Here is a 27203-nt window from a genome sequence, read left to right as displayed (position 1 = left end):
ACTGATGCAATACATGATTTACACAGAGGTTTAGAAGCAGATTCAGGAAACTCCTTATAGCAAATAACACATTTCTTAGGTTTAGATTTTTTCGGTTTAACCGAAGAACCTGCAGAATCCTTGTCTCCCTGCAAATACAAGGAAGAGAAGGATAAAACACCATGCAATAAAGATAGGCCAGGGCGAACCCATAGGCCCTCAGTACTCACAGATCCTGGGATCACTGGATCTGGAACTTTTGCAGGTGAGCTCATGATGCAGCCTTTTATTTTCCAACGCTGGAATCAGTTAGAGCAGCTTCCATCTGGGAGAGGGGCTTCTTATAGGAAAAAAGCCGGTATCCAGATTCAAATTCCCCGTCGAGCGCGGCCGGAAGTGACGTCAGATGCCAGCATCCCCGGCCAGAAGAAAAACAAACTAGAAGCGCTCGCACGAGGAGAGAACCCGGGCGCTTTAAATCAATGCACTGCAGTGGCTTTTGCTGTGCCATAGGCTGCTGCCGCCGCCACCCGCTTCTCTTTCCCTGCCTGTCAGGGGGTCCTGAGTCGTATCACCGCCACCGCTAGCCCCCCCCCCCCCCCCCCCCCCCCCCCGAGTAAGAAATCACCCTGCACCTCTCAGCTCCTTCCCTGACAGGAAAAAAAACACTGGTGTGGACAGGAAGGGGTGGTGAATTTAACCTCTCAGTTTTTTCCTGTCCTAATCAGGAGGAGATAATCTCATGGGTGCTGTCGTGAAGACGTGGGGGGAAAAAGGGGTCACATGGCCGAAAGGAATGAGTGACAGAGATAAGTCCGAACAGCCCTCACCAGAACCAGGTTGTGGAACAAACTCTTCCAGGAATGAGAAGGTGCCGGACAAGAGGACGGTAGGACGATGTTCTAATTGAGATGAAAAAGTAAAAAACGATTTCAGGTAAGAAGGACGAACCTGGAAGGAAAACAACTTGTCCTGGTATACCACCAGGAAGGGAGAACGGCAGAGGAGAGCTACAGCTCTGACACCCTACTAACAGAGGTAAGAGCAATAAGGAACGCCACCTTCCAGGGAAGGAGGCAAAAAATGTCCCTGAGAGGGTCAAAAGGGGCGTCCTGCAGAGTACCTAAGACCAAGTGTAAGTCCCAAGGGGTAAAAAGGGGACTGATGAGGGGCAGCTTGTGCCACTACCTGAACTAGCTTCGGACATGATAATTGAACGCCAAAGAACATTGAAAAAGAATGGAAACGCCCGAAAGCCAACCACAAACGGAGAAAAAGGCTGAGTTTCACACCAACAGAATAAGACCGCCATGTATGGTGGTAAACCTTTGCAGAGGAAGGCTTGTGAGCCCTCAGCATGGTGTGAACCACTTGGGAAGAGAAACCGCGGGTCCTCAGAACCGCTGTCTCAACCGCCACGCCATGAAAAGCAGAGACGGTAAATAGGGGTGGCACAGGAGACCTGATATAGGAGGTCTGGACGATAGGGAAGGTGCAGAGGTAAGTAGTACAGGAGCCTGACCACGATGACATACCACGCCCGCCGGGGCCAGTCTGGGTCACAAGAATGGCGGAAACGCCCTCTGCTGAGAGTTTCCTCAGGACCCCGAAAAGAGAGGAAGGGGAGGAAACAAAAGGTAGGGCAAAGCCCGACCAAGAAAGAGAAACGCTTGGTTGTGGCGGGACGTGCAGAGGTCCACGTCTGGAGCGCCCCAGAGGTTGCAGATCACTGCAAACACCTCCGGATGTAGGGACCACTCGTCTTGGACGGCTGAGAAAGACCACATCCCAGAAACGCCCGGAATGAAAAGCGTTGAGATGGCCTGAAACCAGAGTTCCGCCCAGAAGGGAATTTCCCAAGAAGCAAGCAAAGAAAGGATTGCCCTAAGCCCCAACATGTTGAAGGGGAAAAGGGCTTCTCGAGGGACCAAGGCCCCAGACGGGCCGGTCCTTGAAAACACCTCCCCAGCCCGGCAGACTGTCAGGGAGGGGCAGGAAGGAGCGTCCCCAAAAAAGCAGGGGGGGAAACAAAGCCAACATAGAAGGGACCGACAAGACTGTCTAGTGACAATGGAGACCTGTCCGAAGTTCCTGGGTCCTTTAGATGGAAGGTGTATCTTATGGCCGAAACCAATGACTACACCACATCAGGCATATATCAGTGTTGCCCTCTGAGTCTGAGGCCGAATCAGAAACCTCATCCACAATTTCTCCGGGAGAATGGGAACGAGGGGAGGCAGCCCTGGAGGTTGGGCACGATTAAAGGAAACTTATGGAGCCACGTCCGAAGTTCCTTGGTCCTCTAGATGGAAGGTGTCTCTTGTGGCCGAGACCAATGAGTGCACCATGTCCGACATATCAGTGTGGTCCTCTGAATCAGAGGCCGAATAGGAAACTGCATCCACAAGTTCTCCAGGTGAATGGGAACATGTGAGGTGGCCCTGGAAGAGGGGGAGACTGACCAGGTACGCAGGTCTGGAGAACCAGAGCGGCGACCATGGGAGCATCCACTAGGGGAGCGACACTTGCTACAGGGCGGAGTAACGGAGCGATGCCTGTAAGGGGAGCGCCCGTGCCTGCCAGAAGACTCTGAGGATGAGTCAGATGAAAAAAAAAACATGATGCTGCAAGAGCATCAGTATAGGAGGAGAGTGGGACCCTCCGGAGGGCCAGGAGGGCCTCTCCAATGCAGTCACCTCATAACAGGAGACCTGAGCCAAGTCGGATATAGACTAGGGGAGGGAGAGAACCCAGGATGGAGGGGCGGCCGAACCCACCGGGTCTGGTAGACAACCTGGGTAGAATAGCAGGGGGGTCTGGGGGAGCAGGCAGAACAATTGGTTCAGCAGAAACAGACATTTTTGAGATACAGCTTTTACAGATGTAATGAGTGGCTAACACTTGCCGAAAGCAAGCCGGTGCATGCGCCCGCATAGTAAAAACGCTGCAGCTGTCAGTCGCTTAAAGAAACATACACACCACACACACATCGTTCAGGAAAGTGAAAAGTATAGTGCCCTCTTAATAAAGCTGTACCCCAGTCCAAAAAGCTCCTGCTCTCCCCAGTTTTTTCAATAAATATAGAAAAAAAACCCTGTTCAGGCCAGCCCCTGAGAACAAGTTGGCAAAAAGTGAGGGTCTCCAGAGGTTGCAAGACTGTACCTAGGGGAAAGGGAATATACTCACCTCAGTCAGAAGAACTTACCTCATAAAGTCTTCCTGTGAAGTACTCAGTCAGCTTTCTGTCACCTGCATCACGCCGAGCAACCATGTGCGAGCGAGGCGAGCAGGGAAATAGGGGGACCCGGACCCATGAGGTACAACCCCAGGCGCTGACCGATGGCGAGAGGGGGTTAACAGCGCATATACCAAATGTCTGTGCCCCCTCAATCGCAATGGGAGACAGTGAGCCGCAGTTCCTGAATCCCCACCTGAAAACATGAAAAAAAACTAACATCCCTAACTACGAAAATAATAAAACATAAGACCTGGTCTGGAGAGAGCTCCAGACCATAGCCACCTCCTTAAGACACTAAGCTAAAACTGATTACCTCAGGTGCCTGTGGGCGGGTATACCCTGCTGGGAGGAGCAGACTTCTCTTGTTGCTATAGTGTTGAGCCTCCTAGTGATCGCAGCATAAACCCATGGTCCGTGTCCCCCAATGGAGCAGATAGAGAAATTTGAGTTTGCTGCAACATCAGCAGTTTTCTTAAATAAGCATATTAACTTAATATAATATAGAAGTAACCCACCTGTGAGATCTTTAGCCAGGTCAGGATGGTTCATTAAACAGTGACTAGCAAATTTGACACTCTCCAGTCTGACAGGAACATGAATATCATTGAAACTAAAAAGAGAAATTACAATCAAATCTCAGTGTAAAATGTTCTAATGTATCAGAAATCTTTCTTTTGATAAGAAAGAGAAAATATTTTAACAATCACACTACCTCCTATAGACATGAATGGAGGGGGCGAGGCTTGACATCACGTCTCCATCTCTGGAGCAGTGAGCGGCACAGAATGCCGGGTACTGCACAGAGATCGCAGGGATCCCAGCAGCAGGACCCCCAAGATGTCTAAGGCCAGAATACCCATTAATACTGAAGAGAACAAAATCCTTAACACAATACCATAACCTCTACAGTAAATTATATTTCAAAGACTACAAAAAATAAAAGCGCTGACTCATGACCAAGTTCATTGCTGCATAAAAGCTGCACAAACTGGATAGATGTCTACCTTTCATAGCTCTGATGTTCAACACAGATAAGATCTGAAAGATGCCGTTATATAGCAGAATACCCAAGAATTACCATGTGAAAACTACATTTCTAGATACTAGACCTTTTAAAGAGACATTTTAATACATCGAAGTTGTATACAATTTTGATATCTTAGAAAGTATTGTCCATCAATTTCTCTCACAAAAATAGCCATGTAAAGCCAACGAAACCATAAAAAGGTAACAGATTGGTTACATTATTCCAGGAGTCTGGTGATCTCACAGCCCATGGACCCCCTTCAACACTATTTGGACATTTGAGGAGTGAACACAAGCCCTTTTTACATTATAACATTGAAGAATATAGTAATTAAAAAATCCTCACCGCCCAAGAAAACACTGCCACAGAGGTCTGTTTTGATTTGCCAAGTCTGAGTCTTTAGAACCAAACAATTTTGCAAGAAGTCGTACCACAGCCAATCGTTCCTCTCCATCATTACTCTGGAAACAAAAGAAAATTACACAAAATGTAGGTGTAAAGTATTAACATACTGAATAAAGATGATCAAACTGCTTATGGAACAGAGGTACATTTTATAGATTTTTTTTTAATAAGTGGTTTATTTTAATCTATACTATAAGCGTGTTAAGTTTAAAAAACATTTTTCTCTCTCTGATGCTGACCCCTCATTACTAAGAGATGCTCATCCATTATGTGCCTGCGTGCCTTTTACAGCGGTAATGTTGGACACTTTCGGAACCTATTAGGGTTTTGCATTGAAAATGGAAATGAACGTAAAAAGAAGATTTTTTTGTACTCACCGTAAAATCTCCCTCTTCATTACGGGACACTGATACTGATGGGTATGTGCTCTTGCAACTAGGAGGCGCTTACACTAGGGGAAAAAAAAATCAGCTCCTCCCTGGCAGGCTATACCCGCCCACTGGAAGGAAGGCAGTTTGGTCACAAATCAGTAGGAATGCCAATAAAGAAATATGTTCGAAGGACCCTAGAAAAGAATCCCGGATAAAAAAAAATTAAGAAATGGGTGGGTGAGGTGTCCCCCAATGAAGGCTACGAGAAAGATTTTACGGTGAGTACAAAAAAAATCTCCTTTTCTCGGTCGCTCTTCAGTGGGGGACCCCGATACTGATGGGACGTACCAAAGCAGTCCCCTAGGGTGGGAATAACAACCACTAGAGACAGGGAATCAGTCCAGAGACCAAACCCAGTCGGCCGTAAGGCCTGCGGATGAGAACCTGGGCCAGAGACAACCAAGGCCCAAAAACTGAGCTCCTGGAAGGTCCCTCGGCCATGAAGATGGACTAGGAAGCCAAAGAAAGGGACCGTCCTATGCAGAGGCACAAAACCTATGTCAAGAGAGAGACAAGAAAAGGTTGACTAGGAAGCCAGATGGGCCTGATCCATCCAGGAAGGAAGTAGAAAATCAACTCCAAGGAACACAGACCGAGGTCTAGCTCAGCTGGAAAAAAAAAATAGAAAAAGGGCACAGAAAGAGAACCCCATCCAGAGTCAACCGACTGAAGAGAACATGGCGTAAAAATGCCAGGGAGAGTAGCATACGCCTGAGCAGAAGGCGAGCAAGGAAGGTGGAGACCAGAAAACCACTGTAAAAAAAGAAAGACTGAAACCGGCTCTATAGAGGTATGGCATATCAGACCTGAACATCTGCAGACCCAAAGCACCTGTCCCAGGGGCCCACCACGAGCGCCCGGGAGGAAAAATTAGCTTGACTGGTAGACTCCGGATGACCAGAACGCCATCCATCTAAGGAGTACATGGACCCGAAGGAGGAGACAGAAGGTAGGAACAACCAAAAAAAGGAGCGGAACGCCCTGAAAGAGCCATCCGGAACTCCAGAGCGACCGACATGGGAACTGGAGGTTTCCGAGTCACCTGGAAGACGTACACAGGAGAATAAAACGTCCAAAAAGGAGTGGAAGGCCCTGAAAAGGAGCATCCCGGAACACCGGAGCTGCCGTCATGGGAAAAGGAAGTTTGAGTCTCCTGGAAAACTTACACTTGAAGGGTAAATAAACCCAACGTCTGAAATGCTCCGAGTGACAAGCTTCCATGTTGAGACAAGAAGTAGTGTGGTACAGAGAGACCGCCCCACAAATTAGATCACGGAGAAGTCTGGGCAGGATCGCTACACATGCCCGAGACATCAACAGGCACCAAGGCCCAAGAATCAGGAGGGCAACCTAGAAAAGAAGGCACGCCACAGCATCCCATGTTAGTGTCCAAGACAAGGAGACTAACTGGTCTGGGACCCCAGCGAACCGAGCGGACCAGAGTACTCCAAAGCAACGTCCCGTCAGGACAGGAACAGAGGGGAAAGCAAAAGGGAACCCAGTAGCGACTCCCAGGTGCTGGGCACAAGAAAGTTACTCCAATAGACTGTTGCGTCAGAGAAACAACTGACACCTTCAAAGGGAAGGATGAACACGCCCTTCCAGAGAGATTGCATCAAGGGAGGAGGAGAGCAACGGCAAGACCCAACAACAGACGGTGGCTAAACCGGCTATCGCTGAGCCAAACATGATTGCATAAACTCCTCCTACAGAAGAGAGTGCCTTGGCTGCATGTAGATAACCAAGAAACCTGAGGAGAGCCAGGCTGCAATCGGAGAAAGTAAGCACACAAGTATAGCCAGTGAAAAACTCTTCTCAGTGTTCTAAGCAAGAAAACAAGGGCCCAGCCATGTAGGGGAAGTGAGAGATGGCTCCATCTTAGCAGTAGCATGTACTCAGCGAAACAGTTCCCCTGGTGGAGGGGAAAACAAGGGTGGTGGAGAAAAGACTCAGGTACAGACCGTGCCGAGCTCCCTGAACCCCATACTCCCTGTGGAAGGTACTGTAGTAGCGGGGAAATGTCGCCCTACGGCAACGGTCAAGGTATTGGGTAGACGTAGCCCCCAGGAGCCCTGCGAAAACATACCAAGGCATGGAGGAGCCACTTGTGGCCCCAGAGAGATCTGAATCCTGGACACTGGAGCTGGTTAAGATACAAAACGGGACTAGGAATGCAAGGAAGAAGCACACACAGTAACCTATAGCGTTGGGTGAAACCCTGGACCCTACGGAAAAAAGAAGGGGCGCAGAAAGTGAGTCAACAGAGCCATCCAGACCATTGTCTAAGGCAACAGAGCAGGTGCCGGAGCCACCCCGCACAGGAACCCATGAAGGTACTTGAAAGCAAAAGTGGTTTGGGGACTGCAGAAAATGCTATCTCCCCATCTGGCCCCCTGCCAGAAAAGAGGTGCTCAACCGCCGCAAACCTGTGGAAACAAGATCAAAGGAAAGCCCGAGGAACACCCCACCGAAAAGGACGGGAGGAAGGCTTGACACATGCAGAGTGTCCATAGCCTATGTAGGGACACAGAGGCACCAAGTCTGCACCTACGAAAAGAAGCGCAAACATCCAAATGTCCGGCAGAATGTCCGGCCCAACGGCATGTCACAATGATGCCCTTAACAGACCAACGTAACACCTGTAGAAAGGGGAACGGAGAGTGCTGCTGTTACTGCGTAGGTCCATAAAACCAGCAGGAAACTCCCACACCACATCTCTGAATGGTGCCACACACAAGAACTGTGTTTGCAGACTAGGAGATGACAGATGCATGTGGTGCAGGAAACATGCAGACAGTGTCTGGCTTACAGGTATAAAAGGTCCAATGAACCCAGAGTTAATTTTTCAGAACTTTACCTGAAAAGTGAGTCACTGGAATTCAGCAACAGGAGCGGCAGGAATGGGGGAGGTGACCTGGTGGATTAGAAAACCATGCAGACACAGGGTTCTGCAGTGCCGGCGGTACAGGGAGCAGCTAGCAGCTTTAAAAGCCAGCGGCTGCCCTCCGACAGAAAGGCTCCGTAACTCCCGACCTGTAGACAGGTGAGATTACAGCTGGGAATCCGGACCTAATTTAAGATCGGGACCATAGCCCCTTAAATTGCCCCGTTGAAGACCGGCTGATCCTCAAACCACAAACGCCAGTCCACTAAGTGACTGCTCTAAGAGATACCCAGGGAGAATATTAACCCCCTCAAGTCCTGTCACAGGCCCTGTCAGAGGGGGGCACATACTCACCCGCAGACTCCATCTTCATATACTCATCTAAACTGCTTCAGAAAGCTTATGGCTTTGCTGCATCATACCAGGCTAATATAGCGGGGCAAGTGGGGGATCCAGACCCAGGGTACAACTTCCTGGCACTGGCCATTGGCGATAAGGGGTTGACGGCCCATACTCTTATGTTCCGTGCCCCTATGGGGGAACAGGTAGAGCCATGCTCCTGAACCCCCACTTGAAAAAGGTAAACAAAAGGGAGGAAAACCTAACTAAACAGCCCTTACTAGTAGCCTCCTACTGATACTAGCTAAAATGGACTTTCAGTGGGCAGATATATCCTGCCAGGGAGGAGCAGATTTTTTTTTTCCTGGTGTCAGCGCCTCTAGTGGCAAGAGCATAAACCCATCAGTATTGGTGTCCCCCAATGAAGAGACCCCGAGAAAATAAAATTAAACATCTCTATTATGGCATTGAGAGTAATAAAGGTTTCCTCTTATTCTGGATCGAAAGCTAAAAGGACACAGTGGTGAATGGCTAGGTCCCCCACCAAGCCTTTGCTCTACACAGGCAGCCCCAGATTTTAATGGTCATTGTGGTGATGTGGCAGGGGAATCTAATGACTGCTACCAGATTCCCTCACAGGTTACTGCTAAATGATGGGGAGAAAAAGCCTAAGGTATATTCTTAGAAAGAATGACTGATTTGTGACTGCCCAGCTATACAATCTGTAAAAAGTGTGAAATAAAATTCAGAGGGGTTAGTGCTCTGAAGATTTGTCAAAATAATTTTGTCTTTACTATTTATAATACATGAGTCGGAGTGTGGAGTCAGATGTTTGGCTTACCAACTACTAAGACTAATACTGAATTAATATGGAGTAACCTCAGGAAGCTAAAGTCTCTATGACACTACTGTCGCAAAGTAATGTACTGTCGAAACAGAATTATATTTTGGTTAGTAAAAAAAAAATATATATAAAGAAATTATCATTTTGGATAAAGAAAAGACTAAATAGTCTATTTGACTGCAGATATCTTTACTTACTTTTAGCTTAAATTCAAGTTGTGGCATCACAGAAAGCAATAAATTTGGATCTATTGCAAACAGTTCTTGAATGAGATCAAATACATGCTCCGACAAGTCACTCACAGATGATTTTCCTAACACTAAGACCTGGTTAAAAAACTACAAAGAAAATGTTTGAGAAGATTAAAAATGCAGGAAAGTTCTGATTTCAAAATATAACATAAAATCACATCTTTAGCGGGAGCTAGAGGTTACCACATCGATCTACACATAGGGACGTGGACAAATGACCAGGGTCATGGCATGCTTACACCATGGGTCAGTTTAAAAAAACAAAACATTATTTCAGAATCTCCACGTTAAAATTGCCCTATAGCATACAAAAATGATAAAGCATTAGGTAGAAAATAATATTAAACTCTCTCAACAGCACAAACTACTATTACTAATAAAACGCAAGTTTCACATTTGGAAGCTTAACCAAATGTCAATGACACTCAAGATAAATACTTACATTTGCAATGCAGGGCTCAATGGTTTGAACCGTCCTCTTTAAAAGTACTTTGGCAAGATCAAAAGCCTGCTTGTTTAGATTCTGGTGTAAAGAGAAAAAAATCAAGTTCATCAAGAGATAAAGAATTTGCAATATATGACACACAAGATAGATTATATATTTATATTTATTAGCTATGTGAACAGTCGTTATAAGAAATTTGCATGTTTTGTGCAGAAGAAATTCTACTCAAGCAGCTCTTTTTTCCTTACTAGAAGAAAAAAAAAAAAAGATGGCTGACTTCATGCAATAACCACCACCTCCTCAAATAAGCGAGATATTTTAAGATCTTATTTGTGCAGTGTGTTTTTATTTTGTGCACTGACTTGTACCGAAATAATTTTATTCTGTGCTATTTTTAGGTTGTCCGACTGTCGTTTCTTGTTTTAAGCATCCAGGGGGTATTGTCAGCAGATGCAGTGCTTAATGTGCAGAAGTTACTACTCGCACAAAAATTTTTTGTGTGCAGATGTTTGAGCAAATGCACTACAGTGATAAGCAACCGTAGGAATGTGTAGAAAGCTTTTCACCTTTTTGAACTATCCAGGGGCTTCCTATGATTTGCTCAAATTTGTGATGTGTGCATAATAAATTTTGCGTAACTGCAAAAACCACATGGCTGCAGAGCAGGATTTGCATTTCAAAAAAACTTGTGTAAATTGCATATAAAAATAATCGGAGGGAAAATAATCAAGATGGCAACTCATGCATGACATAACTAAAATAGGTATACACGTCTATATTGCTCTTTAATTATAGCCGATGTTGCAATATATAAGCAAAATAAATAATTAAAAATCAATCAATCAATCTGGGACTGCTTTCGTATATTTGCTAGTCTGTTTCAGAGACTGGACTGCTATCATGTTAGACGATTTGGTATTTAAGACTGACTATTGGACAAATAAGTGAACAGTTCCAAGGACTAAAATAAGGAGATTTTTTTTTTAACACTTAACGTAAAATCTGTTTCTCAAAGGATCCATTGGGGAACATAGACCGTGGGTGTATGCTGCTGTCTCTAAGGAGATGTGACACTATGGTAATTAAAAAAAAAAAAAGTCAGCTCCTCCCAGCAGGATACACCCGCCTTCAGGCTCTGAGCTAGTCAGTTTACGTTCCAGAGCAATAAGAGGAGACCAATAGGTCAAAGAGAAACCTAAAACTGTCCGTGGACCAGAAGAAAAAAACATAACTGAACACACCCTCGGAAAGAGAACCAAGGAAAAAAACCAAAAAGGGCGGGAGCTGCGTCCCCCAATGGATCCTTCGAGAAAGATTTTACGGTAAGTATTAAAAAATCTCCTTTTCTCTATCTGCTCCATTGGGGGACACAGACTGTGGGACGTACCAAACCCGTCACTTGGGTGGGCAGATAAGTAATCAGGCAGACGGCCGATCCACTGCCGCCTGCAACACTTTACGACCCAGACTAGCATCAGCCGATTCGAAGATACGAACTCTGTAAAACCTCGAGAAAGTGTGCAAAGACGAAAAGGTAGCCGCCTTGCAATTCTGCGAGGCCGAGGCCCTATTCTGGAGAGCCCAGGATGCCCCAACAGAAAGAGTGGAATGAGCCACAACCCTGAAAGGAGGAATCTTTCCCTTACAGCGATAGGCTTCCGAAATGGCGGACCGAATGCACCGAGAAATGGTGGCCTTGGAAGCAGGTTGTCCCTTGCGACCACCTTCCGTAAGGACAAAAAAGGAATCACACTGACGAAACGAAGAAGTGATCGAGAGACAAGACCGAACAGCCCGAACTACATCCAGCTTGTGTAGCAAGCGCTCCTTAGGATGAGAAGGAGCCGGACAAAAGGACGGGAGGACAATGTCCTCATTGAGATGAAAGGCCGAGACCACCTTAGGTAAAAAGGAAGGATCTGTCCGGAAAACAACCTTGTCCTGGTGGATCACCAGAAATTGAGAAAGGCAGGAAAGAGCTGCTAGTTCAGACACCCTCCGGATGGAGGTGAGCCACAAGAAACGCCACTTTCCAAGAAAGGAGGCGGAGAGACACCTCTCTAAGGGGCTCAAAGGGTGCACCCTGGAGGGCACGCAGAACCAAATTCAAGTCCCAAGGGGGAGAAGGGGACAGATGAGGAACAGCGTGCGCCACTCCATGCAGGAAGGTCCGGACATGAGAATTAGAATCCAGGGGTCGCTGGAAAAGAACCGTAAGGGCCAAAACCTGCCCTTTAAGGGAACTGAGAGACAATCCCAGTTCCAACCCCGACTGCAAAAAAAGGAGAGAAGACTGGGAACCGAGAAGGTCACCGGGGAGAAGTCCTGAGCTTCACACCAACGAAAATAAGACCGCCAAGTACGGTGGTAAATTCTTGCGGAGGAGGGCTTACGAGCCTTGAGCATGGTGAGAATAACTTGGGAAGAGAATTCGCGGGTCCTCAAAACCGCGGTCTCAACCGCCACGCCGTCAAATGCAGCGACTGTAAATTGGGGTGGCAAAGAGGACCCTGAGAGAGTAGATCCAGGCGGAGCGGAAGGCGCAGAGGGACGTCGTCCAGGAGCCTGACTACGTCGGCATACCACGACCTTCGGGGCCACTACCAGAATGGTGGGGACGTTCTCTGCCTTGAGCTTCCTCAGCACCCTGGGAAGGAGCGGAAGAGGAGGGAACAGATAGGGTAGGGCATACCCCGCCCAAGGAATCACTAGGGTGTCCACGGCCAAAGTCTGAGGGTCTGGGGACTTGGACACAAACTGAAGAATTTTCCGATCGTGCCAGGACGCGAAGAGGTCGACGTCCGGAATGCCCCAGAGGTCACAGAGCTGCGTGAAGACCTCCGGATGAAGCGACCACTCGCCGTGATCGAGTGAGGACCGACTGAGGAAGTCCGCTTCCCAGTTGAGCACTCCCGGAATGTGAATCGCCGAAATGGGCGGAACTTTGCTCTCTGACCAGGTGAGAATTTTGGTCACCTCGGCCATGGCAGCCGAGCTGCGAGTGCCGCCCTGTCGATTTATGTACGCCACGGGGTTGTCCGATTGAACACGGACAGGACGGGACTGAAGACGGGACTCCCAATGAAGACAAAAAAGAATCGCCTGTAATTCCAAGAAGGGTCCCCTGGGGAGACCAGAGTCCCTGGACCGTCCAATCCCTGAACGCGCCGCCCCAGCCCGATAGGCTGGCATCCGTTGTAACAACCTGCCAGTGAAGGGGAAGAAACGACCGCACTTGGAGAAGAAGGGGGGAGCGGAGCCACCAGAGCAGAGACTGACGGACCCTGAGGGGGAGAACAATCTGACGAACGAGGGACAGAGGAGACCTGTTCCACCGAGAGAGAATCGCCAGTTGAAGGGGACGGTAATGAAACTGAGCAAAGGGGACGGCCTCCATAGTTGCCATCATCCAACCCAGGACTTCCATACAAGTGCGGATGGAGACTGATACCCGAGTGTGCAGGGAGCGGACCCCCGCTCGGAGTGCCAGAAGTTTGTCCAACGGAAGAGTGACGTCCAAATTCTCCAGAGTCTGGGCTCTGGTTGGAGCTTTGATGAGAAGGTCATCCAGATAGGGTATCACTGAGATTCCCCTCGACAGTAATAGGCCCATCACTGGTGCAAGGATCTTTGTAAAGACCCGAGGAGCCGTGGCTAGACCGAAGGGGAAGGCTACGAATTGAAAGTGCCCCTCCCGAACAGCAAAGCGTAGATACCGATGATGGCCTGGAAATATTGGCACATGGAGGTAGGCATCCTTGATGTCCACCGATGAAAGGAACTCCCCTTGTTCCAGGGACGCCACCACCGAGCGGAGAGATTCCATACGGAAGTGGCAGATGAGAAGATGACGGTTGAGGCACTTGAGGTCTAGGATTTGTCGCACAGAATCGTCCTTGGAGACCACAAAAAGATTTGAACAGAAACCCCGAAAACGTTCCCCTGGGAGGGACGGGGACGATCACCCCCTAGAGAAGCAGAGACTGGAGAGCCACTCGAAATTGCTTCGCCAGGAGGAGGAGACCGGGGGGCCCGGGATCGAAAAAAGCAATCCCTCGGAAGGGAGGCGAATTCGATGCGGTAACCGTTGGACACCACGTCCCTGACCCAAGAGTCCTTTACGTGTGAGGTCCAGATGTCTCGGAAAAACAAGAGACGACCTCCCACCCAAAAAGAAACCGCGGGTGGGGGCCTCACTTCATGCAGAAGTGGGTTTGCGGTTGCCCGGTTTGGGCGCAAAACGGCCAGAGCGGTTGGAGTCCGACTTCCAAGACTGGCGAGCCCGGAACGAGGGAGCCTTCTTGTCCCGTGAGGGCGCCTGCCCGGACCCTTTACTGGGGCCAGAGGTCCGAAAGGACCGAAAGGAAAAGGACTTCCTTTGGGAAGTAGGGCGAACAACGGGCTGACTGCATGGAAGCTGCGCACAGAAAGTCCCCCGCCTTGGCGCATCCGAGAGCCAGAGCAGATAGATCCTCTGGGGGGGATCCCGCTAAGATATCCTGATGGAGCTTTTGGCACCACTCCGACAGGGCCTTGGACACCCATGTTGAGGCGAAGATGGGAAGAAGAGAAGAGCCAGCTGCTTCAGAAGCGAACTTTGCTAAAGATTCCACCTTCTTGTCTGCGGGATCCTTGAAGGCAGCGGCATCTGCCAGAGGCAGTGTAGTCACCTTAGAGATCCGGGAGATTGGTGGATCCACTGAGGGAGGAGAAGCCACCTTAGCGACAAAGCCCTTGTCAAATGGATAACGTTCTTGAATTGTCTTGACTCCCGGGTATCTCTTGTCTGGATGTTTCCATGCGGATTCCAGAATGTCGTCAAAGTCAGCGTGAGAGCTGAACTTTTGAGGTGCTGGCTTAGTACGATTAAAGGATACTCCTGGATTGACATCCAAAGATCCTGGGTTCTCCAAGTGAAAGGTGACTCTTATGACTGTCACCAATGAGTTCACTGTAGCAATTGAGTCCGAGCGGTCCTCTGGGTCAGATGTCGGTTCGGAAGCTTCGTCCACTAGTTCACCAGGAGAATGTGAATGAGTAGAGGCAGTCCTGGAGGGGGGCTACCCAGACCGGGTACGCGGCTCTGGCGTGGCAGAGCGCCAACTCCGAGAACGTCCTCTGGAGGAGCGACGTTTGTGCCCGGAAAATAGGGGGGCGGGACCAGCGAGGGCAACGATCACGTCTATCCGAAGACTTAATGGAAGAGTCAGACGAGGCACCCCTAGCACACTTGTGAGAGCGAGAAGTACGAGGAGACGAGGAGCGGGCCCTCTCAGAGGTCCTACGCAGGGAAATTAACAGAAGACCTGGCCTGGAGCATCCAGACCATGTCCACCTCCTTCAGACACTAAGCTTAAACTGACTAGCTCAGAGCCTGAAGGCGGGTGTATCCTGCTGGGAGGAGCTTTATTACCATAGTGTCACACCTCCTTAGAGACAGCAGCATACACCCACGGTCTGTGTCCCCCAATGGAGCCGATAGAGAAATAATATGTTGCCCTATTCAAGGTCACCCTATGATAATTATAGGCCTACTGGGCTTTCAGGCGACAGTGCAAAAAAAATAATAGCGTAGTCTGAGAGAATAGAAACATAGAATGTGTTAGCAGATAAGAACCATTTGGCCCATCTAGTCTGCCCAATAATCTGAATCCTATCAATAGTCCCTGGCCCTATCTTATATGAAGGATAGCCTTATGCTTATCCCATGCATATGCTTATCCCATGCATGTTTAAACTCCTTCACTGTATTTGCAGCAACCACTTCTGCAGGAAGGCTATTCCATGCATCCACTACTCTCTCAGTAAAGTAATACTTCCTGATATTACTGCAGAAACCTTTGCCCCTCTAATTTAAAACCATGTCCTCTTGTGGCAGTTTTTCTTCTTTTAAATATGCTCTCCTCCTTTACAGTGTTGATTCCCTTTATGTATATAGAAGTCTCTATCATATCCCCTCTGTCTCTTCTTTCTTCCAAGCTATATATGTTAAGGTCCTTTAACCTTTCCTGGTACGCTTTATCCTGCAATCCATGTACTAGTTTAGTAGCTCTTCTCTGAACTCTCTCTAGAGTATCTATATCCTTTTGGAGATACGGCCCCCTGTTCTGCGCACAATACTCCAAGTGGGGTCTCAACAGTGTTCTGTACAGCGGCATAAGCACTTCTCTCTACTGCTTATATCTCTTCCTATACATCCAAGCATTCTGCTAGGGTTTCCTGCTGCTCTATTACATTGTATTGCTACCTTTAAGTCTTCTGAAATAATTATTCCTAAATCCCTCTCCTCAGATACTGAGGTCAGGACTGTGTAAAATATTCTATATTCTGCCCGAGGATTTTCACACCCCAGGTGCATTATCTTGCACTTATCTACATTAAATTTAGAATACAGCAGATTCAGTTATGTATCCTTAGCATTTATGAGAAAGTCGATGAGCACTACTTATTTAGGGTACGTTCACACGATTTTAGCAGTGTATTTAGCTGCGGATCCGCTGGTGAAGGCCCGCTCTATGCCGTCTTTACATGTGCCTGCTCGTAGCAGCAATATGCCACTATGAGCAGACACACTGATGTGCGAGTCGCAGTATACTCGCACATCACGGGAGCTCTCTGCTTAGCTCAGAGCAGGGAGAGCGGCCGCGATGTGCGAGTACGCCACTCACATCGCTGCAGTGTGTCTGCTCGTCACGGCGTATTGCCGCTACGAGCAGGCACATGTAAAGACAGCATAGAGCAGGCCTTCACCAGCAGGTCCGCAGCGTAAAACACGCTGTAAAACTGCTCGTGTAAACGTACCCTTACACAGTAGACAACTGAAGAGAAAACCTCCACTGAACAAAATATACAGGATTGACCCCTGTATGGGTCTACAGACTGTGGTAACTATTTGCTCTTTAAAGAACCGTATTTCACAGCAGTACTCTATGATATGATTATTAGTGTGAGTAAGCATTTTTCAGGAGACCATGAATGACTTAACATATTTTAAAAGAGGACCTGTCCATTCTCAAGTGCTTCAGATGGGCCCCAGAAACAAACAGGTGAGAAAAGTATTCTGATATTGTTCTCCTCTGCTGCTTAACATTTAGTATGGAGATAAACAATTACTTTATAATGCATGCCATGAATTCTATCCAGTCCCCAGGGATGGATCTTTGACATTAGTCACAGGAGCATGCTATTCTAAGTAATTTTTTGCTCTATAAAGAATGGCACGAAGCTGAGAAGTTCAGTGTCAGAATACAGTTCTCCTCCTCACCTGTCTAATCCTGGGGCCAGTCTGTCAGAAGTCCGAGACCTACACAGACTCATTTTGAACAAACAGAACAAACCTTATGAGCAGGAATGAGATTTATAAGAATGGAATCCAACAGTTCCTGTGTAACACCATCACCTTCCATAGTTATTGAGCTCATTAAATCCAACATGTGCATCTGAACCTTCTGGTTGTGGCTGTTACTGTATCATGGAGAAAAAATATTTAATATGCAAATAGTTAGAATATTTATAGAACTATAACAGAACATCAACAGGAATTGCCCCTGCATGTGAATCAAAGGCTATGAACATACCGTAGTTGAATTATTATAATGCAATAGTGGCATTATGTGGTATAAAACATTTATGATCTCAAATGAACTTAGATGGGTGTTCACACAAAACAGAGGGACTGGAAACAATTCATAAGAAGCTTGCTATTAGGAATTATACTTTACTGAGTAACTTAGATCAATGCCAAGTAGTTCATTGGGTACACTGACACATGCACTGACCATCCTTCTAACGCACATAACATTAAGAAGGATGCAAACTTTGAAACTATGCTTTCGGCCTTGTTCACACTGCTGCCGTGCTCCATTAGGTGGAGAACCATCGGCAGTTCCGTTAAGTTTAGCGGAGAAAAAGAACGGTGCAAGCTTTATTTCCCCTCCCCCCCCCCCCCCCCCCCCCGCTAAATTCCTGTAAAATTACTTGACCACCGATGAGCCTCATGCAAGTGACTGGGGGCCATCGGGACCCAGTAGTAGCTGTTTGCATCAGACCCGTTTCAGGGTCCAATCAGCTCAAGAAAAAAAAAAAAAAGACCCAATCGGACACTTAACTGGGTTGGATGAAAACAGCCATGTAAACCAAGCCTTAACCCCGATTTTTACATTCAGTGTAGGTTCTAATCATACTTTCTTCCGTTAATAGCCACTAGGTGGCAATCTCAGTCATTTGTATAACATAGGGAATAAAGGTAAAAATCAACTGTGTATGGGCTTCTAAGAAAGCCTCCAGAAATTAGATTATACCATTTTAATTACTTGAATGTTTTCTACTTTAAGCCCTTAAGGACAATGGACGTAAATGTATGTCATGGTTCTGTGGTACTTAACGCACCATGGCGTACAATTACGCTCAGTCATGACTGTGAGCACCGGATCGGTGCTCGCGGCAGGTCCCGGCTGCTATCAGCAGCCAGGGACAGGCCGGTAATAGTGGACATGCGTGTGATTAACCCCTCATATGCCGTGATCAGTGCGGTACTTAAAATGGATGATCGTCCAGCATGGCGGCCGGAGGTCCCTTCACCTGGCTCCGGCAGTCTCCCGGGGTCTTATGTTCTGGTCTGAGATCGAGCAGACCAGAGGAGAAGATCACTGATAACACTGATCAATGCTATGCCCTATACATAGCACTGAACAGTATTAGCAATCAAGGGATTGCTATAGATAGTCCCCTATGGGGACTATTAAAGTGTAAAAATGGAAGTAAAAAATAAAAATGTAATTAAATTTAAAAAAAAAGTAAAAATATTTGAAAAATCCCCTCTCACTTCACCGATTTTATATATACATTTTAAATTGTTTATGGATCCAGCATGTCACCCAGTCAGAAGCTATATGCCCAGCAGAGGTGAGTTGATATCTGAGCGTTAGGCTCAGAATTTGTGTTAGGGTCCCATCCTAAATGAGGCCACCTCCCCTTGGTGGATGGGGGACACGTTTTGGTCAAAAAGTGCACTAAGAGCCTCAATTTTTTGACCATTGTCTGCTGCAATCTTTTTTGTATTCTCTCTCTCTCTATAATATTATATATATATATATATATATATATATATATATATATATATATATATATATATATATATATATATATATATATATATATATATATATATATATATATATATATATATATATATATATATATATAAAAAATCGGTGAAGTGAAATTGAAATGTAAAAGATAATTTAGCAAATTTGGTGGTTTTCTTTTCTACACCATTTACCTTGTGGTGGAGCCAACATGTTTTGATACTTTAGGCCGGCCTCATTACAGCAATACCAGATTTGTACAGTTTTCCTCATGTTTTACCAATTTAAAAAAATTCTGAACTTTTTACATTTTTTTAATTGCCATTTTTTGACCCCTGCAGCTTTAAAAAAAAAAAAATCCACCCCACTAGCACACCAGGGAGAATTCACATGTCTCTTTAGACGCCACTGTGAGCTTTGACAGTGGCGATCTAAAGGGTTAATAGCCAGCCGTGGCGATCACCACATGCTGGCTATTAGCAGCGGGGGCTGCAGAGTATGGAGCGGGCTGGAGTTGGGAGCCCGCTCCATACAGACTGCTGAGCGCCTCCGTGCTTGTCAGGTCCGTCCCTGCTTGCCCAAAGAAGGGCTAAGGGCCCGGAAAAATTAACCTGCCCGGCATCCGACACTGCATGTCCCGGGCATCGGGCGATAGGAATTCCACATCCCTGAGTAGGAGAAAGAGCTGCCAAGAGTGGCTTGAGTAATCCTGTAGTTCATAGGAAGTGAGCCACAGTAGAAACTTAACTACAACTGAACCATTAAATAATAAAAACAAAACCGTTTAACTTACTTTATAACAGAGAAGAGAGTCTTAAAGAGCTGAATAAAAATTTCATTGCAGTCTTCCAACTCAAAGCAAATGTTGTAAGATTTGACCCATGCTAAATTCTAAAATGGAAAAAAGGAAAAACAGAATTAGAAACAAGTCAGCGCTTACTTATATAGTCAGATAGCTGATGAAACAGTAGCTAAAGTAAATAAATCAAGCATTAGCTCCACAGCTTTAGCAGTGGTCGCTGACAGTCTATCCTTATTGAGCTATGACATGCCATACATCCTCATGACTGCTGCAGCCAATCACTGTCTCAGAGGTTTCCTGCCATGCGGCACAATCTTTCAAAGAAAATAAATCCTGCGGGCAGCACTGCGGGTGATCCGATCATCCATTTTAGTGACCGCAATGCTGCAGATGCTGTGATCTGTATTGATCACAGCATTTGAGGGGTTAATGGTGGACATCTGCACGATCGCGGATGTCGGCCATTACCGTCAGGTCCCTGACTGCTATCAGTACCTGCCACACATGACCAGAGCATAGTTATGTATAAGATGTAAAGGTACGTCCTTATTCATGCACATTGTGGGGGTCCGCCCCTGAAATGTTGTGCCATGACTGGTGAAACTACAGAATATGCTGCTAATAATGCTGTCATAAATGTCCTGTAGACAAGCCGATGTGCAAAAAAAAAAAAAAGAATTAAAGCCAGAAGTTTTTCCAATGAAATCGTGAGTTATGTCTTGAATTTCAACTCACTTGCTGTGATTTACTATAGTTGGCGTGCAGTCAGTATATCTTTGCATGTGTGCATGTGTATTATCCAGTGTGCTGTATTATTATATAATTATACATTATAATCATAAGGACAAGATTACATTAACCAAGACACAGACAAGTCCCCAACAATAGCTACCTGGTATCTTCCTTTAAAAGTTCAGAAATGCTCTGAAAAGATGACAAATAACACACACAACAGGGCTTGGTAATACCAAGTTGTCTGGGTTACAAATGCATTCTCAGAATAAGCTACAGCCTGCCAGATAGAAATAACTACATATGTAGAAGATTATGCTGTGTGCTCCTCCAGCATTGCTTTATGTTGGCAAAATATTGATGCAAAGCAGGAGGCTACATACCAAGATTCACCAGCAGAGGGCGCAGTAAGTTTGGTGAAAACAATCTGTTGCAATTGCTGTGATAGCAGTGTGCATTATTAGAGATAATGTTTTCATTAGAGATGAGCGAACTTACAGTAAATTCGATTCGTCACAAACTTCTCGGCTCGGCAGTTGATGACTTTTCCTGCGTAAATTAGTTCAGCCTTCAGGTGCTCTGGTGGGCTGGAAAAGGTGGATACAGTCCTAGGAAAGAGTCTCCTAGGACTGTATCCACCTTTTCCAGCCCACGGGAGCACCGGAAAGCTGAACTAATTTATGCAGGAAAAGTCATCAACTGCCGAGCCGAGAATTTACTGTAAGTTCGCTCATCTCTAGTTTTCATTGCCAATACATGAAAAAAATACTAACAAGTAGGGGTACCACAAGGGCATAGAAAATACACCACACACAATGGCGATCACTGACTACTGTAAGAATATTCTAACTGGTGCAGCTATACTGATGAAGCAATATATATAAACTGCAGATGCTCTAGGGCAGTGTTCTCCAACCTGCAGACCTCCAGATGTTGCAAAACTACAACTCCCAGCATGCCCGGACAGCCAATGGCTGTCCGGGCTTGCTGGGAGTTGTAGTTTTGCAACATCTGGAGGTCCGCAGGTTGGAGACCACTGCTATAGGGCCATGAACTTTACAACTGCTGTGGGAGAACTAGGGGTAATAGATCCTAAAAAGCTCCAACAGGTCAATCTGTCCATACACTGTACATGTCCATGCTAGGGACTCTGCAGCTAGTAAGTGGGTATAGCAGGGGTTACTGAATGGTCATTGCTATGAGTAGAGATGAGCGAACTTACAGTAAATTCGATTCGTCACAAACTTCTCAGCTCGGCAGTTGATCACTTTTCCTGCATAAATTAGTTCAGCTTTCAGGTGCTCCCGTGGGCTGGAAAAGGTGGATACAGTCTTAGGAGACTCTTTCCTAGGACTGTATCCACCTTTTCCAGCCCACGGGAGCACCGGAAAGCTGAACTAATTTATGCAGGATAAGTGATCAACTGCCGAGCTGAGAAGTTTGTGACGAATCGAATTTACTGTAAGTTCGCTCATCTCTAGCTATGAGATTAGACACCATGATGGCAGGGAGTACTTAAAACATCACAATGATAGGGAATTGACAGGGTAATTTCTACCAATTAGTTCAGACAGAGGGAAATATCCATTAGGGCATGAACTCCAGATTTGTAGATACATAGGGGGAGATTTATCAAAACCTGTCGAGAGAAAAAGTAGACCAATCAGATGGCTTCTTTCATTTTTCACAGGCATTGTTAAAAATGAAAGAAGCGATCTGATTGGTTGCTATGAGAAACTGCACCACTCTTCCTCTAATCAGGATTAGATAAATCTCCTCCATAGTTTTGTTATTTAGTTTATTTCACAGTTCTCAGTTTTCACACTTTAAAAATAGAAACAGTACATTAAAATCAGAGGGGCACACGTCGACCCTCTCCACTCTGGACGGGTGCATGCAAAGTCTGCAGCTATGCAGGTTATGTTCCCCTAAGCTACTTCCATTTTTACAATGTGTGAAAATTTAACAGATTATTTAAATTAAAACAAAAAATACCAATGAAACAATGTATCTACATATCGTGAGTTAATGCCCTAATAAAGGCTTCTACCTGTGGAGACTAATGGGAGCGAACAGCCACTCAGCCAGTCCCGTGGAGAGGGGATAACTTCAGTACCCCAGGCTACACCTTTAAAGGACTAGTCCAGTTTTGGAAAACGTATCCTCTATCTTAAGTTTCAGATGCTGGGGCATCTGTCCGTTGGGACCCCCGCGATCTCCCGAACAAGTTCCCGGCTCTCTGCTCAGATAGCGTGTGTCAACCACCGCACAAAGTGGTGGCCAACATGGCCCCTCAAAGCTCTATAGCAGAGCCGAGGATTGTCGAAGGCAGCTCTTTGGTTCTCCCATAAATTGTATTGAGGAAGTGTGTCAGCCACCCCCTTCCTGCGGACTGCCAGAGCACCGTACAGGAGATCATGGGGGGTCCCAGTGGTCGGACCCCCCGCGATCTGAAACTTCTACTGTAGTACTCCTTTAAGTATGGACCTATTGCAGGAGAGAGAGGGGGCCAATATGGTTGTGCCTCTATCTACCTCAGCTTTGCTAGGTCAACAGTGAACAGGAAGGAGGCATAGATTCATTCACGACCATGTGCAGAGTTTGTCTGTGTCCTAATAGATTTATTACCAGAGAGCTGATGATCCAAAGAAGCTGTGTTCATTGTCTGCCACGCAGACAATGAAATGGAGCCTTAGAGCTGGTGATATTTAATGCAGATGTGTTGCGTTACCAATTCTCTGCTAATAAATCTATTAGGATACAAGGAGAGCATCTCTGTGTTTAAAGCACAATGTACTATAGTAATTCAGCAGAGGTCATTAGACCTATGGATGGCCTGGACTATAATATGAATGCAAAACTGTGTGTGTATGTGTGAGAGATGAAACTCTCTAGAATCAAGATAGAGCCAGTGTTTACATCCAACTTCCTAAAAGTTAAGGCTCGTTCACATTAATGTCTGACCACGTTAATAAATGCAGTTATCAATCAGTTTTATAATTTTTCAAACAGATTGCAAACGGCTGTAAAATAATCCCATTGAGGTCATTGAAGTTTATGGCAAACGGAAGAATCTGTAGGCGGCAGACTTTTCATACTAACTGATGAAAAACTGATGCAAAAGGATGCCACAGAATGGAAAAAATTGCATCAGTTAGTAGAATAGTCTGTTTAGGAGGCAGTGACTGGAGAAAAGTGGGCCATGTGAACCTAGCCTTAGCATCATAATGTTGTGGGTAATGTTGTGGGTAATGTTTACACCTGTATGTATAAAGGGCCAACATATGAATCGGTAACACTCCAATACCACCAGAAATATCCCCATGCAGCAGCACAGTTCCACCTAAAACAGCTACTATGTTGTTTTCTTTCTAGGTTGTTGTTACATTATTAACCTACAGCTGCACAATAACCATGTTATATTGCTGCCATATACTGACAAAAATAGCTCTTTGCTGCTGCACAATATCAACATTTGCGATCATAGATATTTGAGGAGGAAAGACCTGACTGCACACCACACGGTGGTCAGAATCGAGAACGGTACATAAGGTTAAATAGAATCTATGTTTACTTTCTAGACCATATTGCCCAGCCCTATATGTCCTTTATTTAAAGCTATTGTACTATCTGGCACAAATCTCTGATATGCTATGGAATGTCACAGAACCATAAAGGGTGTTTTCAGTCCCAGTTTGGATAAATTCCACTTGCTGGTATAGCTTTATTAGAACATCTCCAGGCTTGATTGTGACTGTTTTTTATTTAATGCTTTCTACATGACTCTCCTTTTGCTTTTATACAATAAGGAAAACAAAGGCAAACCAAGATAAAAAAAGACCTTTGGCTTATAAGGATACGCACAGCCATTTGAAGTGTAATTATTCAAGGCTAAGGACACCTTTGAATGCTATTTTTCTATTACTACACTACTTTTTTGGGTGCAAAAACATTTTTCTCATAAGTCTTGATTGAGAATGTTGCTCGGCTTGTCTTCTGCAGTCTGCATGCTGTAATATATATTGCATGCTGCTTTTCCTTGTCAATTTTCACATGCAATACCAATTTTTTTTTTGTTTACATAATTTTATTATTTTATTTGAAAAATAGAAGGGGGGAGGGCTTAAAACTTTTTCAGGGGAGGGGCTTATTCAATGCTGTGCCATAGCACAGCATTGGTCAGTGTTATTGACACTCCATTAGTGCAGGCTGCCTGCATTATTAGAGCCTGTCCTCTCAGCTGATTGGGACTCCTTGATTTTTCCACGCGTGTCCTGATCCGCTCCACTGAGCTAACGGCACTTGATTTTCAGCATAATAGACATATTAGTTGTTCAAGATGTGTAGTTTTTTGTTTGCAGTACAAGTTACAATGCAGAAACAACAAAAATTGCATTAAAAAAAAAAAAAGGTGTCCTTTAATGCACTTCGGCTGTACAAGTCACATATCCTAAAACTGCTGAAAGAACATGCAGTTCTCACATCGACAGCACAATTTATACATTCAGTACATTTAGAGTCTTCAGGCTATGTTCTTGCTAAAAACCAAACCTTTCATTATGATTTATATTGAGCACCCTTAGTTCCAAGTGAACTGTACATATGATAAAAGTGTTAAAATAAATAAATACAATGGATCTGAAACCGTAAATGAGACTTCTATAGAGGGAGAGCGGGTCCTGTCCACAAGGGCTTAATATGTACAAGGCTCCTAGAGCCGGCCCAGCATTATAACAGACTCTTTGATACTTACTGCAGCTACCTTAGTATGTATGACACATTAGATCAATTTTACCAAAAGACAGAGAAGTGAATGAATTTATACCTCAAGTAGGTAAAAATATCTGTTGAATTGTGGGCTTTTAGTGTCTTCAAGACCTTTCAACTGCCTTGTTATAAACAAGAATATGTCCTGTAAAAAAAGAGGGAAAAACATTTTTAAACAAAGGATTCAGGATGGGTTCACACTGCATTTCCAATTCACTGTTTATGTTGCAGTCTATATTTTGTCATATGCAAAAATTTTGTCAACGGGAAATGTATTATGTTGTACGGCATATGTTTTTATCTTACGTTACTGTACATTTTGTTTTACTATAAAAATTGTACATTGATCAGACAGCAATAAAAAAACACCCTTGTAGTAGTGCAAATCTATACAGAAGAATGACATTTTGAAGGAAAGAAAGCATTAAACAGACTATTACTTCCAAAAACAGCACTACACCTGTCCTGCTCAGTTCCATTGAAGTGAATGAAGTAAAGTTGTAATACATCTCACAACAGGTATGGTGCTATTTAAAGAAAGAATCTCTGTTTTTCTATTCATGGATGATCGCTTTAAAGTAATCCTGTTAAGAAACTATGTTGTCTTATGTGTGGCTAATATTTATAAGCATGCTGTATTCAATGCTTCCCTGCCTCTTACTAAGGGCTGACAGCTGCTGTGTATACCGGTGGATCCACAACACAAAAACAGCATGGGAGGTTTCCCCATTAAAGTTAGTAAAAATGTATTGCAAATTTTGTAGAAGCAAAAACGACGGGGGTCCCAGCATTCGGATCACCCAGTGATCAGACAATTATCTTGGCTGCAGATGATCTTTAACTTTTTAGTTAATGTTGATAATACCATTAAATGCATATTAGTAATATACCTTAATTTAAAAAAAATTGTATATTTATGTGTGAAAAAGGCTGTCCCTGCAGCTCTAACATGTGTCTCTGTGAGGAGACCAAATACAGGAAGCGAGGGCAGGACAAGCAGGGCTCTATGCAGGCTCCCAAATTGTCAATCGAACAAAGATAACGCACAGAGCCCTGCATGCCCTCCGTGCGCAGAGCCCTCCTTGTCCACCCACACTTCCTGCAGGAACAAATACACACATTGTTTAACAAATATATATTACAAATATACATGTTATTTTCTACATTATACAAAAACTTTTTGTTAATGACAGGTACACTTCAAAGGAAAAAATTAAAGGCACCATGCTCAGACCTGTTTCTAACAGGTGTGGATATCAAAGAAGATTTCCCATTATATACATTTATGAAACACTAGCAGGATCTGCAATAAATGTTTGGTGCAAAAACAGATTCTGTTCCCTTATATCTTGACAGCACACCCTCAGAAGCAGTAACAGGAGCATGGAGGACATTGTAGAGCCGCAATGAGCAGTGAAACCTGTGAATCCAGCACCAGGGTAAGATATAATACACACTATAAGAAGCCAAATCGCTTGTGGGCCTCTTGATGCCGCTCACTCCTCCTTCCCTCTCCAGTAACTATAGATTTTTTTTATGGGTAGCATTAATATGATAATCCATCTCAAGATGTAATGTGAAGGGAATTAAGAGTGAGAAGTGCAGAAAAATGCGGCTAATAAGTGGAAAATGCAGCATTTTTTCCTCCAATAAGCTACATCACACCACATGTAACAATTTATGCAAAAGGACAGTGCATATAGGCGTACCAAGTAATAGTGAACCTGGTGCTATTGCCAAATATCTCCCAAATGAGCCAGCAGCATTACCTTTAATTTGTCATGTGAGGTGTACGGTGCTTCTGGTGCATATATTCTGAAGATGTCAGCCAAGCAGCAGGCTACAAGTAGACGAACATCTTTATTTGGATTCCTGAGGAAGAATTCAGATGAGAGGTGCAAGGCTAAAGGGAGATATTGCTGTTTTTCATCTTCTGAATCCTGGTCCATATCCATAAATGTTTTAACCACCAT

The 27203-nt window shown here is 45.1% G+C and overlaps 1 protein-coding gene across 1 annotated transcript; it reads right to left on the bottom strand.

Moving 5' to 3' along the window:
* Positions 1 to 22: 22 nt before the first annotated feature.
* On the bottom strand, positions 23 to 27203 carry LOC130327021 (sister chromatid cohesion protein PDS5 homolog A-like; the record flags this gene model as incomplete). Its single annotated transcript, XM_056553377.1, has 10 exons — positions 23 to 128; positions 810 to 881; positions 3623 to 3827; positions 4590 to 4705; positions 9345 to 9485; positions 9841 to 9921; positions 17181 to 17307; positions 19723 to 19820; positions 25289 to 25375; positions 27000 to 27203. Coding segments are annotated over 10 exons (1237 nt in total), but the record flags the coding sequence as incomplete, so codon positions are not given.

Source organism: Hyla sarda, unplaced genomic scaffold, assembly GCF_029499605.1.
Source record: "Hyla sarda isolate aHylSar1 unplaced genomic scaffold, aHylSar1.hap1 scaffold_2900, whole genome shotgun sequence".
Lineage (NCBI taxonomy): Eukaryota > Metazoa > Chordata > Amphibia > Anura > Hylidae > Hyla > Hyla sarda.
Note: the sequence above shows the minus strand (reverse complement) of the source record. Positions and strands in the feature narration are given on the sequence as shown.